We start from the raw sequence: 17,138 nt of genomic DNA on the forward strand, positions 1-17,138 counted from the left end.
CCTGTGGCTTTGCTGTGCTCTTCTGTGTAAACACAGTCATCTCATGGTGTGGGTGTGGTTTTTCAGGAGGTCCTAAAAGCCAGGGGTGAAATACTGAAAAGACCCCCTAAATTCTGAGTTAAAACATAAACTTCAGGGTAGTGACCAGCTTTTCCTTTCTTGTTTTGTGGTCAGAGCAGCAAGAAGCAGTTAGCTCTGAGTGTGGAGAAAACTGAAGGGAGATTTGCAGGAGGACAGATTAGTGGGACAGGGCAGCTAGTGAACATGCAAGCTTGGACAGTGGAGTCCTGATGGTGGGTTGAATGTTGTACAGTTGTCTCAAGTTACATTGGTAGGAGTTGTTTACCTATTATATTCCCCAAGTTGTACTGTGCAGTGCCATTTGAAGGAAAAGGAGTCAGCCCAGCCGGGAGGTGTTTTGTGCTCTGCTGTGGAGCATGGCGTTCTCACTTCCCTCCTTTTTGAAACTTCTTCTTGAAGAGTCTGAGAAACACTACAAAGACTTCTTTAAGTTCTTATTTGGCTTATAGACATTTAGTGACACTTGAAATATTTGGTATGTCTGTTTCCTAGAGACGCCCAAATGCTGCTGTCTAGTCTGTACTTGCAAAGCTCTAACGCAAGGTAGGGAAGCCAAGAGCAAGGTAGCATGTGTAGCCCCAGGTAAAATCCTTTGAAGAGCTGACAGATATTAATTGCTGGGTTTTGATTATGCGTCCTGAAGCCTATTTAAAGGAGTGCTAAGTGTTTCAAAAGCCAGTAGTGAAATTTCATCCCTAGAAGCTGGACATTTTGCAGGAGTTTCATCTTTTCAGTTTTCAGCAAATGTGAAGAGCCAGGACTGTGCTCTGGGTAGAAGAATGCATAGCAGTAGCTACAGCTACCATAGCAGCGATTCACTGTTCAGCAGCAGTACCAGTGCTCGGACCAGTGTTGACTCTAACGAGAATTTCCTTTCTGTTAATTGTGGTCCCACAATGATTAAATCTTGTATAAGCTTTGGTGATGGCACCTTAGAAGGAAACAGGTAACTCGGCGTATGTACTTGTGCTCTGCGTTAGATGCTGTTTGTATATTTTTAAAGTCAAGCAACATGTGTAGCCAATATAGATAACATTAATACTTATTTTCCTGGAATGCTCTGGGATCACCTAGGTTGGACACGCTGCAGCAGATTGCAAACAGAATTCAGCGGGACAGCCGGAGCTGTGAGGACAAACTGACACTTGCCCAGAGCGCTCTCCAGTCTGTAAGTCAGTTGGTGATTTTGCTTGTCTGTGTTCATGAATTTACTGCACTGGAATGGCTACTTAAAATAATTTTTTCAGGTCTTTTGAGTGCATACTTAGGAGCTACTACCTTTATTTTCATTATGCTGTTATTTTTAATTTTACATTTCTTCAAGAAAATACCAAAAATTGCCTAGAGTGGTTCTGTTGCATTTTTTTTGTTGTTGTTGCTGGCAGTTAGATAAAATGCTTCACAATAGTTTCAAGATCAGCATTTTTACAAAAAAGTTAGGATTTCTTACAGCTCATTTCTCTTTCGTTTAGCTGCAGTGCTTAAGGATTTTCTCTTATTTATTCAGGACACCAAACGACTAGAATCAGGGCTCCAGTTCCAACATGAAGCAGAGATAGCTGGGTATCTTCTTGAATGTGAGAACCTTCTCCGCCAACAAGTGATTGATGCCCAAATCCTTACTGATGGAAAATACTACCAGGCAAACCAGCTTGTGCAAAGGTACTTACAGTGTATTTATGTGAATAAATAAATGTCCCAAATGTGGATACCCATTATGGACAACATTTTCAAATCTTCGTCTATGGATAAACTTCCCAGTCTGTTACTGGGCACCCAAATAAAGTTTATCAGATATTCCGGTGGCTGCATGTCCAAAAATGTTGCTGAAGACAAGAGGAGCTGTTTGTACTCGTTTGTGAAAATTAAGTCATTTGCCAGAATTTGACTTTGATGTTCAGTATGTATCTGAATGTAAAGATGTTAGCATATTTTGTTGCACCTAAAATGCCTTTAAAATTCACTAACTTGGATTTTCAAAATGGAAGCGCCATTTCTGGTGATAGCTGTAGGTGTCTTAAGAGGTAATAGATGGGGTAACATTAGTATGTGTGGCAGTGTGCACAGACTTGGCAGTAAGACATCTGAACAGCATAATTTGGTTTTGTGAAGAATTGACTCCTTGGTAATATCAAGCACATAGCAGCTGCTTGGCAATGAATTGCATTTGATCTGCTACTACATGTAGTTTCTTGTAACACACGGGCTTTGCACACTGTTCCTTGGAATTCTGTGTTATTCATGCTAGTACCCATACCATGCTGATTTTCTGGTCATTGCCTGATTTCCTTTTCTATTATCTGTATTTATAGAAGTAACAAGCTGACTTACACTATACTTCCTGATGTAAATGTTTATTTATAAATATTGAAGTACAACTAAGATGTAAGAGATGATGTGAATTCATATTGCTCTTTGGTACAGCATGATAAAACTTAAGCATTCATTGCAATAATTTGTTTATGTATTTTATTTCAATAGGATTGCAAAACTTAATGATGAACTGGTGGCCATACGGACTGAATATTCTTCTGTGTACAACAAGAGGCATGCACTAACAGCAGAGCAAACAAAGCTTATGATATCAGGAATAACTGAAAGCCTAAACTCAGGATTTACAACAAACCTAACCCCTGAATTAAATGCTGCAATGACCCAAGGCTTAACACCTGCTTTGACTTCTTCCAGCTTGACATCTGGACTTTCATCAGGTCTTACTTCCAGAGTGACACCAAGCATCACTCCCACTTACACACCTGGTGTCCCACCACGGTTAATTCAAAGCTATGTGACAGGAGTAGACAGTGGGACTTTGCAAACACTCAAACTGATGCAAATCAGAAAACCGCTTATGAAATCAGCTTTTGTGGATCAGAATTTAACAGAAGAAGAGGTGAACATGAAATTTGTCCAAGACCTGTTGGACTGGGTAGAAGAAATGCAGGTAGCAATCTGTACAGAAACAGTCTGTTTCCAGTAGTCACATTTACTCCTTGTAGATCATGCCTAACTTTTCCTTCTTGTCTGTAAGGTGCAACTTGATCGAGCAGAATGGGGTTCAGATTTACCAAGTGTTGAAAGCCATTTAGAAAACCATAAAAATGTCCACAAAGCTATTGAAGAATTTGAGTCCAGCCTTAAAGAAGCTAAAATCAGTGAGGTACAGCACTGCGGTCTTTGTTTCTTTGGTTGCTTTCTTACTGAGTGATCCATAAGCTAAAGTTGAATTTTAGAACTGTGTTTGGGTTTCACGGTCTTAGTTTTACTTCTCATCTGTAGATTACATGAAATTGGGAGATCTAATAGTTTAACATACCTAACCTTTTTGTTGTCTTTTGACCTCATGTACCACATACAGATCCAAATGACAGCCCCTCTTAAACTCAGTTATGCAGAAAAGTTGCACAAGCTGGAAAGTCAGTATTCAAAACTCCTGGTAAGTTTGTCATGCCTCTTTGATGTTCAGCTTTTCAGTCTATGTTGTCTTTGATATGGGATGAGTTTTAAATTCTGATTTTTGTAATTTTCTATTTTAATAAAGAACACATCAAGGAATCAGGAAAGGCATCTAGATACTCTTCACAATTTTGTGTCTCGTGCTACTAGAGAGCTCATCTGGCTGAACGAAAAAGAAGAGGAAGAGGTTGCGTATGACTGGAGTGAGAGAAACCCCAATATAATGAGAAAAAAAGAATACCATGCCGTATGTATTGCTAGTATAATCCAGAGGGAATAATTAAATCCTCATTAAGAATTTAACAGATTTCTAAAGCCTTCTTTTTTTTCCTTGTCTGGAAAAAAGGAATTAATGAGAGAACTTGATCAAAAAGAAGTTGTTATTAAATCGGTGCAAGAAGTAGCTGAGCAATTGCTTCTTGAAAATCACCCAGCCAGACTAACCATTGAGGTAAGTTAGTAAAAATAGCACACAAACATAAAAATAGATTTGTGATTTAACAGACCTTGGATTTTGAGGGAAAATAAGGGAAGTGCTAACTCATAGGAAATTAAACAACAGGACCGAACAATTGGGTCTTTTTTTTTCCCTCTTCAGCATCTCTCTTACATCTGTCTTCCAGTTTCCAAAAAATAAAAGCACTTCTGTAAAGTTATGGTTATGTCTTGTTTTCTTAGATGAAAGCCCCATAAAGTCTACAATTAAAATTTTGGGAATTGGTCTGTAGAGATGGTTCTGATGATGCACGTACCCTCTAGAGCTATTGATAAAAATTGCATTGACAAGCTGAGGGCACAGAACAGTCCTTGTGTGGTTTCTCTTCTCTTGGACTGAAAGAAGGTTCAGTAGATCTTTTTCTAGTCACTTACTATATGTATGGGTTCCTATTATGGTTTAGAGTTGGTTTCATAACTCATTTGTCAGTGCATTATGAAAATTGGATGTTAAAAATGTGACCAGGTGATATGATTTACTTCAGGCTTGAGTCAAGCTCTGTATTATAGGTAAAGAGTTTACAGAAAATTTATTGTAGCTGTTGTAGTGTCATAACAAGGTTCCAAAGGAGAATGTAAAACATTTCTCCCCTGTGGATCTTCAAGGAAAGAGTAAATACAGACAGTGGGTGGCAAAAATGGAAACAATAAAGAGTTGGTTTATTGTATAAGAATAAAACCAGAGAGGATGGATTTCTGTGGTTCTTCAGCTCACTTAGTTTGTCTGTGTAAATTGGAAAGTTGAAGAAAACATTTACTTTGAATAATAAATTACTTTTTGTGTAATGTGGGGAATTCTGTAAAACTATATGCTGTTCTAGTGGGTTCTTATCAATGTAATATACTTAATATATGGTTATATTAAATATACATATTACAAAATCAGCCCATTGCAGTGAAGATGACTATGCAGGTTGTGATGTCTGCAGTGATGCTCCTTTGGGATATTTAAAAAGAAAGAAAGGAAAAAAGAAACCCCTGCCTCCTCTACAGAAGAATCGATGCATTAATGCATCAGTTTGAAATTCATTGAAGCCAATGGAAAAACTTTTGAATTCCCTGAGAATCATATGGAATTGAAAAAATTGGGACGTGAGGCTGATTTCACAAAGCCGAGGGTTCCCTCTGCTGGGGAGCAGCCCTGCAGTGCATCTGGCCGCAGCACCCTGCTGACGGCAGAGGGAGGGCTGCGTTCTCTGAATTCCTGTGCAGCTGTGGCACATTATACATTGCTGCAAGTCCCGATTAATTACTTTTATTGTGTATTCAGTGTTGCTTTAATATCTGACTTGTATCCAGGCTAGAACTCAGCTCTTTTGGTTGAGTAAATAGAGGCACAGGATTGTAGATGAGCTTAGGCTGGGGAAACCTCAGGAGACAGAGTCCATCCCATGCGTAAAGCAGTGTCAGGGTTTTGTTTGAATTCTGGACGTGCCCGAGGATGATGATTTCACAGCCCCTCTGGGCAAGTTTTCCTGTAGTGACAGGTTTTTTTTCTCACGCCTAGTTGGGATTTTCCTTGCTGCAGCTTCCTTTTCCTGGGTGAGAAGGTTTGGTTTAGATATTTGTTTGCTGCATTACTTTTGTATTTTCTAAATTCTGTGACGTTTTACATTTCATTGCCTTTTGTAAAATGCATCTCTCTTCCTTGAAGGCTTATAGAGCTGCAATGCAGACACAGTGGAGCTGGATTCTTCAGCTGTGTCACTGTGTTGAACAACATTTGAAAGAAAATGCTGCATATTTTGAGGTAAGAAAGTAAATCAATAAAAATGTGAAATGGTTTAAGTTTTGTCCATAGTCAAAACATTCCACCAAAACTACTAGTTGCTCTCTCACAGTAGTTGTAGAATTGACATTTATTACGTGCACTCATTAGATGATGTGCCATGCTCCCACAGTGTTACTAGGGTTTTTTTGCACAGTGGACACTGGAGAAGACAAGAATCACTTCAGAAAATTTCTGTTGTATGAACAGGAACTAACTAAGGTTCAAAAACTGCTGAATTAATTTTGCATGTAGATAGTACTGACAATAACTGCTGTTAGGATATGTGCCTTCTTGAAGAGTACATTTAGATAAGATCATGAGGAGTATGTGTGGTGCAGTGGTCACTTCAAGCTACTAGAAAAGATTATTTTTAAAAAGATAACACTTAATGAAAACTTCATAGTGTAGTTGTGAGTATACTCTTTAGGTTGTTTAAAAATAACCCAAATATTTATCTCATCCTAGTTTTTCAGTGATGCCAAAGAAGCGATGGAATATTTAAAAAATTTGAAAGATACCATATACCGAAAATATAGTTGTGATAGGTCAAGTGGCCTTCATAGGCTGGAAGACCTTGTCCAGGAGTCCATGGTAAGAATTCAGGGATGCTATTAATGCTACAGTTAAACAAGATGTGTAGACTATAGTTGGATATAAAATGTGTGTTAAAATTATTCCTTTTTAGAAACTTTTTAGAACTGTTAATTAAATAATTGCATCTGTCCATGTGTAATGACTGTTTTTCATAGCTTTAAACTACAGTTTTGTTTCTCTATCTTTACAATACCAGACATTGTGGGAAACAGTGGCTTCAGAAAGAGACTTTGTTCTTGTAAAATGTGTTACTTCTAAGAAACACAGTAAAAGAAGTGAGGAAAAGAAAAGCTTAACAGGATTAAAAAAGGAGCATTGTATTCTGGCCATCTCTTATGATGTATTCTTTTCTTAACTGTTTTAGGAAGAAAAAGAACAACTCTTGCAGTATAAGAGCACAGTAGCAGGCCTTGTGGGGAGAGCAAAGGCAATAATTCAGCTGAAACCAAGGAACCCTGACTGTATACTCAAAACATCCATCCCAATTAAAGCCATCTGTGACTACAGACAAATTGAGGTTAGAAACTTGAATTTCTTCAAATCAATTACAGACGTGAGAATTCAGCTAAAGTTTCATTAATTACCATGTTCCTGAAGAACGCTGGGATCTAAATTTCTTCCACCCTAGTAAACAAGAGCAAATCCTTGTGTTGAACATTGTTTTTGTTGCTCTGTTGCCTATTTGTTGACATTTGCAGAAGTGCTTTGTAGAACTATTTTGTAACGCTTAGCTCATTAAATTATTCTGCTTCTCTGTTAACACTAGATAACTATTTACAAAGACGATGAGTGTGTGCTAGCAAACAACTCCCATCGTGCTAAATGGAAAGTCATTAGCCTGAGTGGTAATGAGGCCATGGTTCCATCTGTATGCTTTACAGTTCCTCCACCAAACAAAGAAGCAATAGATACAGCCCACAGGTAGGGACACAACAAACCCATCCATTTTCTTTTTAAAATCATTTATATGAAGCTTGGGTTAAAACAACATCTAATGTGTTTTTTCCCCCTTGTCATCTGTTACTCTGATCTTGAGCTGGAGTCTTTTTCATGTTTCAGGATTGAACAGCAGTTTCAGAATGTTCTGGCCCTTTGGCACGAGTCACACGTGAACATGAAGAGTGTGGTGTCCTGGCATTACCTGACAAACGAAATTGAAGCTGTTCGAGCTGGCAACGTTGCATCGGTATGTGCTGTGTGTGGAAGGGCCAGTTGGCCACCTGCTGGGAAGTCACAGGCTACGCTTTCCAGAATATCCTGTCCTCAGCAATTTGCAGCAGTCCTCATCTCCCTTGTGGAAATAGCTGGGCAGTGGCCACTCTGCAACATTCTTCCTAATATCCAATCGAAACCTCCCCTGGTGCAACCTGAGGCCATTTCCTCTTGTCCTGTCATTAGTAAGTTGTGAGAAGAGACCAACAACCTCCTTTTAGGTAGTTGTGTCTGTCTACAAACTGTTGCAATAATATTTGCAATACCTAAAGTAACATTTTCACTCCTAATTCCCCACTGTTGCTGTTGAAAAGAAGGAATCTGAGATAATTCTTGGTGTCCCTACTTGTATGATGTGTTGGCTGCTTGCTTGTTGCTATGTGGCATTAGGTGAAGAAATGGTGTCTGATGTAGGCTTGGCTTAACACAGCCCAATTCTAGCACTGGAGATGGAAAAGGATTAGTGGATTCTGGCTTAGGAATATCAAGCTTTCAGAACCTTGATTCTTTGACTTTACCATTTTAGCAATTGGTCAATATTGGTTTTTTTTTATTGATAAAAAACATCAGAGTGATGTGATTTGTGAGTGGTGCATCATTGCTGACTGTGCCGTGGGTTTATAATCTGTTGCAGATAAAGACGATGCTGCCAGGTGAACATCAGCAGGTTCTGAGCAACTTGCAGTCCCGCTTCGATGATTTTGTGGAAGATAGCCGGGAGTCCAAAATCTTTACAAGCTCCGATATGGCAGAGCTGGAAAGGGAAGTTAATGTTTGCAAGCAATACTATCAAGAGCTTCTGAAGTCTGCAGAAAGAGGTGAAAACTTGCTGAGAACAGTAGAAAGATGCCCTCACAAGAGACTGTAGTTCCTGCAGCTGCATACAAGCTCAGTGTACTATCTCCGCAATACCTACTCCTTGCTTTGAATACAAGCTCTAGTGAATTAACCATTTTACCATATTAATATTGTTAATGCCCCAGTTCTTATCGACAGACAGTCATCCTTTTAACGTTGTGCACACTTGAATTGTACAGAAGCTCTAAGTTTACCGTTGTATATGTATGGCTATGTAAAAGTATTGATGTGTCACTTAGTATACAGAGTGCTACAAAAAATTCTGCACCCAGGAATTTGTTCTGTGCATTACAGCTCTCTGCTTAGTCATGCCTGCCTTGGTTTTGAAAGTTGAAATGCAGCTTGATTACTTTGTTGAGTTCATTACAGAATTAGAACTTTTTTTCACACTGTTAAAGCAATGGAAGTGTCCTAGATACTTTTCCAGCTTCACAGAATGCCTGTAGTTACTGTGTTTTAACTCTGAAGAACAGAAAGCTTAAAATACTGGTTCTGATTTACTCTCAAGTAACTAATGACTTAAAGGAAATATGGTAGTGCAAAGGTCATTGCTGCAGTAGCATAGTTCACTGTACGTAAGAAAAGATGTGTTACCCTGTGCATCTGAAAGATACAATTTAAAAAAACAAACAAACAAAAAAAACCAAACAAAAAGCCCTAGAGGGTTACTGCAGCATCGTACATCATATCATCTGATTGAAAGAATCAATCAGTAAGTTTAGCAGTGTCTGCATAGGGGCGATGTCTGTGCCTGGGATGAATGGTCAAAGACATGCTAACTTTTCCATGTGAGGAGGTGATCTAATAATAACTAGATTTCCCCAAATTCCTAAAATTTACCTTATAGCCAAAATTCCTATGGTAACTGATGGAGTTTCAGCCAGTCATGAAAAGACTTGTAGAATGGTGACTTTAGAATGTGTTCCATGATAAGACATTGTGAAAAAGACATGATGGCTGCATTTGCTAACATGTGCCTTGTGTCTTTCAACAGAGGAGCAGGAAGAATCCATTTACAATCTTTACATCTCTGAAGTCAGAAATATCAGACTACGGCTGGAGAGTTGTGAGGAGCGGTTAATACGGCAGATCCGAACCCCAATGGAGAGGGATGATCTACACGAAAGTGTGTTTAGGATTTCAGAGCAAGAGGTGAGGCTTTGAGAAAGACTGTTTTACATAGGAAAAGTGTGGTATTTTAAAACAAATGTGTCCAGGTGTTACGAGCGTAGCCAGGAAGGTTTGCGGTGCACTTTGAAAAGGGAAGAGTCAAAGCTTGTGCTTGTGAGACAAAAAAATTACAATAAATATATATTCTGTTAGATTCTCTCTTAAACATGCATTCTTTAAAAAAAATATTAATGATGTCCACATGAAACAAGCAAAGGAGAGGAAACCTGTACTGATACGTAGAGTGTACGTCAGGTTGACATAACATAAAAGCACTGTCAATGCCCTTTCATTCTACAGAACCTGAGGAAAGAACTGGATCGACTGAAGGACGACTTGGGAGTCATCACGGATAAATGTGAAGAGTTTTTCAGTCAAGCTGCTGGTTCACCTTCAGTCCCTACTCTGCGCTCTGAACTCAGTGTTGTCATTCAGAACATGAACCAAGTTTATTCCATGTCTTCCATTTACATAGATAAGTAAGTATGTAATAGTCTGTGTCAAGTCACACATTGTTTAAATTTGCGGTTTTCTCTTCAAAATAAATTCTATATAAATGGCTAATGCTGATCAAGGAGAAGGGAGATAGATAACATGTTAGCGTTGTATAAAGGGATATCCTGTGACATGAAAAGGCTGAAAACCACAAGTGTGTTGAATGTTGTAATTGATGGTTCAGCTAACAGGAGATTACTGTTTTTCAGGTTAAAATCTGTGAATTTGGTGCTGAGGAACACCCAAGGAGCAGAATCATTAGTAAAACTCTATGAAACCAAGTTGTGTGAAGAAGAGGCAGTAACGGCTGACAAAAACAATATTGAAAATCTGATGGGTACATTAAAGGTAAGAGTTGGCTGGTGCCTTTTCGTGGGCAAATAAAAAAATAATAGGAACTGTCCTGTAAACCTGTTTTGGTTAAGCTATACTGTATAGTATATAAAAATTTGGCTTATGTGTTTGGAGAGTCTGTGTTAGGACTGACAGATTTGGAGCATTAAGAATTGGATAATTTGAATCCCCATTCCTGTGGTTAGGAAATGCCTTGGAGTGTCAGGACTTCTGAGAGTGGCACCTGGTAATGCTGCAGTAAAAGTTATTTTTTTTTGTTGCTTCAAAAGGCAACATGCTTAAGGCAACATAAATACATTATTACATAAATGTGGCCACAATAACATTCGTGCTACTGCCATACTAGTCAGGGATTCCTAGGAGGTTTGGCAGATGGCTTTGAGAAGGGATAAGACTGAAATTCAGCTTTTTTTTTGTGTGCTGTATGCAGCTCATTTTAATATTGCAAACGATGAGTAATGTTTTTTTAATTAGTTAGAATGATTGGCATCTACCTAACAGTTTTTTTGAAAGCTGTAGTTTATAAGATAAGTGTGTTAATTTGCTGTTTGTGTTTTGATGTGTGCGTTGTGGGGGGATGCTGTTAAATTAAAATGATTTTGCAGTTCTTAGCTAACTAGTTGCTTCAGACCCATTCTGGCACTATTCCAGCATTTAATCAGCCAGAAGTAAAAAATAATTTAAACATTTTTTTATTATTATTCATTTGTACATTTTACTCAGGTAAAATACTAATTAAAAAAATGTGTCATAATTTAGGAATTATTTACATTTTATCATTTATTACATACTAGCAATGGAGATCTGAAGTAGATGAGAACAGACAAGTATTCCATGCCTTAGAGGATGAACTGCAGAAGGCAAAGATGATCAGTGACCAGATGTTTAAAATGCACAAGGAACGTGATCTTGACTTTGACTGGCATAAAGAAAAGGTCGATCAGTTAGCTGAGAGGTGGCAAAACGTTCATACTCAAATTGAAAACAGGTTTGTATAACTTTTTCTTACAATCTGTTCATGTTTTATGCTGGTTTTGTTATTACTGAGGAAAAACAATCAGAAGTGAATGTTAAAATAGGTCAGAAGAGTTTTCTGAATGGTTTGTAAAATGTGCTACTGTTAATATTCATACATTTTCTGTGTTTTGGATGTCATTGTCTTACTTTTCCACAGGAAATATCTGTGACTTTTGCGTACCAGAAGATTAACAAGATCTAGAAACTTTATTTGCTTACAGCTTATTCAGGTGCTGTAGAGATAAATTATCTCTTTTCTTTCAAAAAAAAAAAAAAAATCAAAAAAAATCCTGCAGAAATGACTTGCTCTCCTATGGAAATACCATCTGCTTATCCACCTAATTAGTTCTGACAGGCTAAACTAATGAGCTGATTCATCAGTTATGATTGGATTCATGTTAACTTGCTTTTAATTACTTAAGTGCTAAGTCTGGAAGTCTGTAGCTTGCCAGTATTTTCTCTTCGTGTGCAACAGTTTTCATGCAGCCTGAATATCCAGTTGAGATATCATGATGATATGGGAGAATGGTAGTCAAGTGCACACACCTACACAGATGTGCAGATACAGCAGAACACACCTACCTGGAATTCTAGAGGAGATGTCCTTACATGATGTTCCTGGAAATTCATTTTCCCTCAGTCTCTGAAATTCTGTTTCAGAGAAGAGAACAGAACAGTAGAAACTGAGTGAAAAAGTATGGGCAAGTTAAGGAAGTCTGTACTATGCAGCCTGAATTTATTTCTTTAAAGTCAATTTAAAAGTCTTTTGTCATTATAGATAGCCTGAACAAGGGCATCACAGATAGTCCTGATGATGTAAGAGTTCACACAACATCCTTTCAAATTTTTATCCTCCTTTTCTAAGGAGTGAGTGTCCTTCAGGTGCAATGCTCAAGTTATTCACTTGTAATTAACTAGTTTAGTGTTCTCTGTTTAACATTGCTGGGAGTTAAAAGGAAAATGGGCCAAAGCTATCTGATTTAAAGGTGACTGCAGAATGGCTAGCTTTGAATCCACCTCAGATTTTTCATCATTTGATAGCATGATAAAATTTGAATCATAAAACAGTAGTTTTATGAGGTACTGAAGTGTCTTTATTTTCTAAGAGGGCAAATATGAACCACGTGCTCTCCTCACAGGACTCTCTCCCAAATAGAACGTGCTGAAAAATGACTGTTAATACATGGTGGCTTCTAGTGTGAATAGGACAGATTGTGGTAGTTGCAGCATGGAGCTGTAAACAAACTGCTTTCTGCAAATGTTCATTTTGCTGCTTCCTAAAAATTTGACACTGATGATCATTATACAAAAAGTATGTACAAATATTGGCTGCAATTATCATGTTCCTTTCGTTTTTTTCCGTGGTTATTAGCTTCAAAACATGCTTAAGTATGAAACCTGAGCAATACAGTTTCCTTTGCTTTCTATTTTTCAGTCTCTTTTTGGTATCTTGAGAACAGCAGTAGTGATTAAAAGTATTCATTCCAAGTCATACTGTAAAAAGTTGTTCAATATATATGTTTATCCTGCTGTGTTTTGGAGTGGTCATATTTATATGATTTTTGAAGTACCAGTGTAAGGCTCAAGAAAGAAAACATGTCAGTATTCTCATTGCTATGGAAACCACTTTCAGGGAAAACAGCACTCTCTTCAGGTTAAAAATGGACTTAGAGGGTCAATTGCTTTAGTGCGTTAGAATATTCAGTTTTGGTGTAACTCCTGTTGTTTTGTGGGAAGCACAGAGAGTGTGGTAAACTACTAAACTCCAGCACAGCACACTCCTCCTTGATTCACGTAGGTCACATTTGAAATATTCTCACTTCTTGTAACAGTTAATTGCTGTTGCAGAGCCCTGCCTCTCATTTGAGATTTCCTGTGCTTACAGAGTTTCAAGCAGTTCAGCTCCCTAATGAGGGACACATGCAGAGGTTCTGCTCTTACTAGGGTTTCTCCTGCGTGTCATTTATGACACACAAAAATGCTTCATCAAGCCGGGAATCTTGGTGTTCGAGAAGCTAATTTACTGTTTAGTTAGTGTCATTTTCGTATGTTTATAGTGTGAGCTATAGCAGAGCGAAGTCATCCGCAGCCTTTGAAGCTGTATTTGCCTTGTGTTGTACCTTTTTTCTCTTTAATATTCGTCTTTTCCTCTTTGGTTTATCTTCTAAAATAAAATCAGGTTGCGTGACTTAGAAGTTATTAATAAGTCTCTGAAGGATTACAGAGATACTTACAATTCTTTGGACACTTGGATTCAACAAGTGAAAGAAACTCAGCGAAAGATTCAAGAAATCCATCCGGAAAATAGCAAAGCATTGGCTAAGCAGCTGAACCAACATAAGGTATGAAAGGGATCTCACTGTAGGAAAGCAGTGCTCTAATGAACCAGTAATTAAAATATCCGTTTAACCCAGTGATGTCAGTCTTATTTCTTGATAGGAGGTGCTTATATCCCTCAACCCTTAACTGTAACATTCCAAGTCATCACCAGCTTTTATGGCTTTATGTTTATAATGCAGCTAACACCATGAATATATGAATCACTGACTCTTGCCATTTTATAGATCAGATTGTTTCAGTTCTTAAATCTGCAAGAAGAGCAAAACCTTAAAGACTGCCTAAAATTCTGGTCTCTCCTTACCACATCATTTTTTATCCAGCACTGTTCTTGGTATTTATGAACATAGAAGTATTTTCATGGAAGCAGAGCTAAACTCAACAGCTATCTCCTTTGGGAAGGAAATGCAGCTTAAAAAAGAGACAGAATAAAAAGTTATTATGCACAAGATATTATATTCCTGATTTTAAGTTCACGTACCTGCTGTTAAGCCTGGCTGGGATTTTTTACTTCTGTTGTACTGTAAGGCTGACAAAACTCAGGACAAAGGCTTGAACATATAATTACTTGCATACACATGGAAATGAGGATATTATGTAAGATTCTTGATGTTAGAGAAAGTGGAAATGCTAATAATAATAGCAATAAAAATAACATTTTAAGATGAAGATGTGGATTTGTGTTTTTCAGATGCTGGTTTCTGAGATTGAAATGAAGCAAAGCAAAATAGACGAATGCCAGAAGTATTCAGAACAATACTCAGCTGCTGTAAAGGTAATAAATAATGTTATACTTAAAGTATAATTTTTTTTTTTTAGTGTCCATATCCTGTGGAATGCAAATAATTTTTTGTATTTTATCTTTTTACAGGACTATGAGTTGCAGACTATGACCTACAGAGCTATGGTTGACTCCCAACAGAAATCTCCGGTGAAACGCCGAAGAATGCAAAGCTCATCAGACTTCATTATTCAAGAGGTAAATGGGTTATTTATGGTGGGAAAATACGTTTTTCTAATTCTTTCCTTAAAATGGAGTAAACACAAGAATGAGGTTTAGGATTTATTAATGACTTAATTAGGGTGACCTAAGCAAGATTATTGTTTCTCTATAGCTATGGGATATGCTAAATATTCTGTTGTGCAGTATATAATATATAGATATCGAGGCTGCTGTTGATGAACTGAAGTCCTCCAAATTATAAAAAGCTATATGAGAAATGCATCTCAGTAAAACTGTGTAGAGCTATCTCTGGGCTGGATCTTGATCACAGTAAACAGGAGGAGTTTTCATTGTTGCTATGGTAAAACTTAGCAAATCTGACATTTTGACAGATTCCAAGGCAAATCAGCCTCATTTGGGTAGGAAGAATAAATCTGTCTTCCTGGTAACTGTTAGAGAAACAGTGACCAGCAGTGCTTGTACCTCTTATAACCTGTTCTTAGAGGGGGGAAGAATCAAATCACTGTGAAGTCAAAACATTGTTTCTGTTTCTTCTCCTTATAGATCCTTAGGATTTTTTTGTGCAAGTGCATCCTGTTGATGACATTCAATACTTTGGAATCAAAATTAGGACTTTGGATTCTCCAGTCAGGGTTTTGAAATCATAATTGGGATAAGTTGCTAGAGTAGTGTTTATCACTTCTTTGAAGGTTAATGGGAGTGTTTCCCTGTCTTCTCCCTTTCCCTCTTCCCCGTTTGTTTCTCTACAGTTCATGGATTTACGGACTTCTTACACTGCCTTAGTGACCTTGATGACCCAATACATTAAGTTTGCAGGTGACTCTTTGAAAAGACTGGAAGAGGAAGAGGTAGGTCATCCCTTGGCAGCCAACCAAGCAAAAAGGACAGTTAGGCAAGAAAGAGCAGGGTACCTGCTGGAATTATTCACAAAGTTAGTAGCAGATATGAAAGGCTGAAACTCCTTATATATACTGTATTTTATACAGGAATGTAGCTATGTTAAATCACACAGTTTATCATTCAGATAAGGAAAATCCTATACCACCCACACATTTTATCGGTTCTTCCCGCCAGAAGGATCATATGATTTGCTAAGTTCTGATGGAGACTTAGTTGCACACAGTACATTTAAATACTTCAGTATTCTTGTGCTTGATCTTTGCGGTAAATGCAGACTTTAAGATGATTCCTACATAGCTTTTAATATTCTATCATATGCATTCTCGTCCACTTAATGTATGAGTGAGTTCTTTAAGCAGGGAGATGTGATGCCCTCTTCATTAATTTCTTAAAGTTCTTGGACATGCTTAGATCTGTTTTTTTTCTTCTACCTTTCTACTGTATTGATTCTTTGGATCCAAACAGTATTTTATTTGTGCTAGTGCTGAATTGTATTAACAAGGGTAGGTTACTGAATCTGAGCAGACAGATTACTCAAAATAGATGCTTGCTGCAGGGTCAGCCTTCCAAATAATTGAGAAAAAATTTAAATTCTAAGTTTCCTTTTGAAATATTTCTCTCTGAAAGAGATTATATAGTCATTCTTGAAGGACTACAGTGTTTTAGTATAATCTATACAGTGCATATCTAAAATAATGCCCATATTAAATTTCCTGTAATTAATTGTGCCCATACTAAATGTAGTCCGCTATAAAGCATATAAAATTGGAGAACACTTCCATAAGGGTGTAAATTTTCATGTTGTCATTACAGAAGAAATTCTGAAAAGAATGTTAAGTAATTCTGGTGCTGACTTTGTCTTTATTGGCTTTTTCTGTTGAATACCTCTGGACAAACTAACACCTATAGCACGTAGCTATGTGCAGCATGAAGTGGTGGAGCATACTGATGGAAATACATGTTTGTTGATAAGCAGCCTTTATAAATAGAGTGACTTCATAATTGAAGTATTAGTATGACTAATATTAGTATGACTAATAATGTTATTAAGGATAAAAAGTGAAACAACAAGAATTGAAACAAGGATCAAGAAACCTGTGAATGCTGATAGGCTTCACTTTCTTCAGGAGCAAATAGAATCGCTTAAATGCTTTTTGAGTTTCAGTCTGCTCTGAATCTCCAGGACTGCTTTTTTGGAAATAAACACTTCCCATCTTCTATCCTCCTCCACCTTTCAGCAGCTTTCCAAATCGTTGGTAGCTTATTTGAAGGTAGTCTAAGTAGGTTTCCAGTCTCAAAGTGATTTGATGATTTTTTTCTTTGTAATCAGGGTAAAAAATCAGAAAATGAATAATCCTTTTCAAAGGATGGGTGATAATTTTTTTTATTCTGGGATCAGAAGTTGATGATTTTTCCAAGATTCTCTTCCATGCC

The 17,138-nt window shown here is 37.5% G+C and overlaps 1 protein-coding gene across 1 annotated transcript in view; it reads left to right on the forward strand.

Annotated features, from left to right (window-relative positions):
* The window catches only part of LOC103768189 (dystonin-like), a gene marked incomplete at its 3' end in the record, with an annotated part of 113,410 nt that overhangs the window by 48,281 nt on the left and 47,991 nt on the right, over positions 1–17,138 (forward strand). The window contains exons 11-31 of the mRNA XM_008935329.1: positions 1,156–1,249; positions 1,589–1,743; positions 2,563–3,025; positions 3,113–3,241; positions 3,440–3,517; positions 3,623–3,784; positions 3,884–3,988; positions 5,687–5,782; positions 6,269–6,394; positions 6,762–6,914; positions 7,164–7,318; positions 7,457–7,583; positions 8,244–8,427; positions 9,462–9,619; positions 9,938–10,116; positions 10,342–10,480; positions 11,281–11,474; positions 13,683–13,845; positions 14,532–14,615; positions 14,712–14,819; positions 15,554–15,652. Of these exons, the coding sequence (XP_008933577.1) occupies positions 1,156–1,249; positions 1,589–1,743; positions 2,563–3,025; positions 3,113–3,241; positions 3,440–3,517; positions 3,623–3,784; positions 3,884–3,988; positions 5,687–5,782; positions 6,269–6,394; positions 6,762–6,914; positions 7,164–7,318; positions 7,457–7,583; positions 8,244–8,427; positions 9,462–9,619; positions 9,938–10,116; positions 10,342–10,480; positions 11,281–11,474; positions 13,683–13,845; positions 14,532–14,615; positions 14,712–14,819; positions 15,554–15,652 (3,151 nt within the window). The remainder of the gene's footprint in view (positions 1–1,155; positions 1,250–1,588; positions 1,744–2,562; positions 3,026–3,112; positions 3,242–3,439; positions 3,518–3,622; positions 3,785–3,883; positions 3,989–5,686; positions 5,783–6,268; positions 6,395–6,761; positions 6,915–7,163; positions 7,319–7,456; positions 7,584–8,243; positions 8,428–9,461; positions 9,620–9,937; positions 10,117–10,341; positions 10,481–11,280; positions 11,475–13,682; positions 13,846–14,531; positions 14,616–14,711; positions 14,820–15,553; positions 15,653–17,138) is intronic.

This window comes from Merops nubicus, unplaced genomic scaffold, assembly GCF_000691845.1.
Source record: "Merops nubicus isolate BGI_N331 unplaced genomic scaffold, ASM69184v1 scaffold14892, whole genome shotgun sequence".
In the NCBI taxonomy this organism is placed as follows: domain Eukaryota; kingdom Metazoa; phylum Chordata; class Aves; order Coraciiformes; family Meropidae; genus Merops; species Merops nubicus.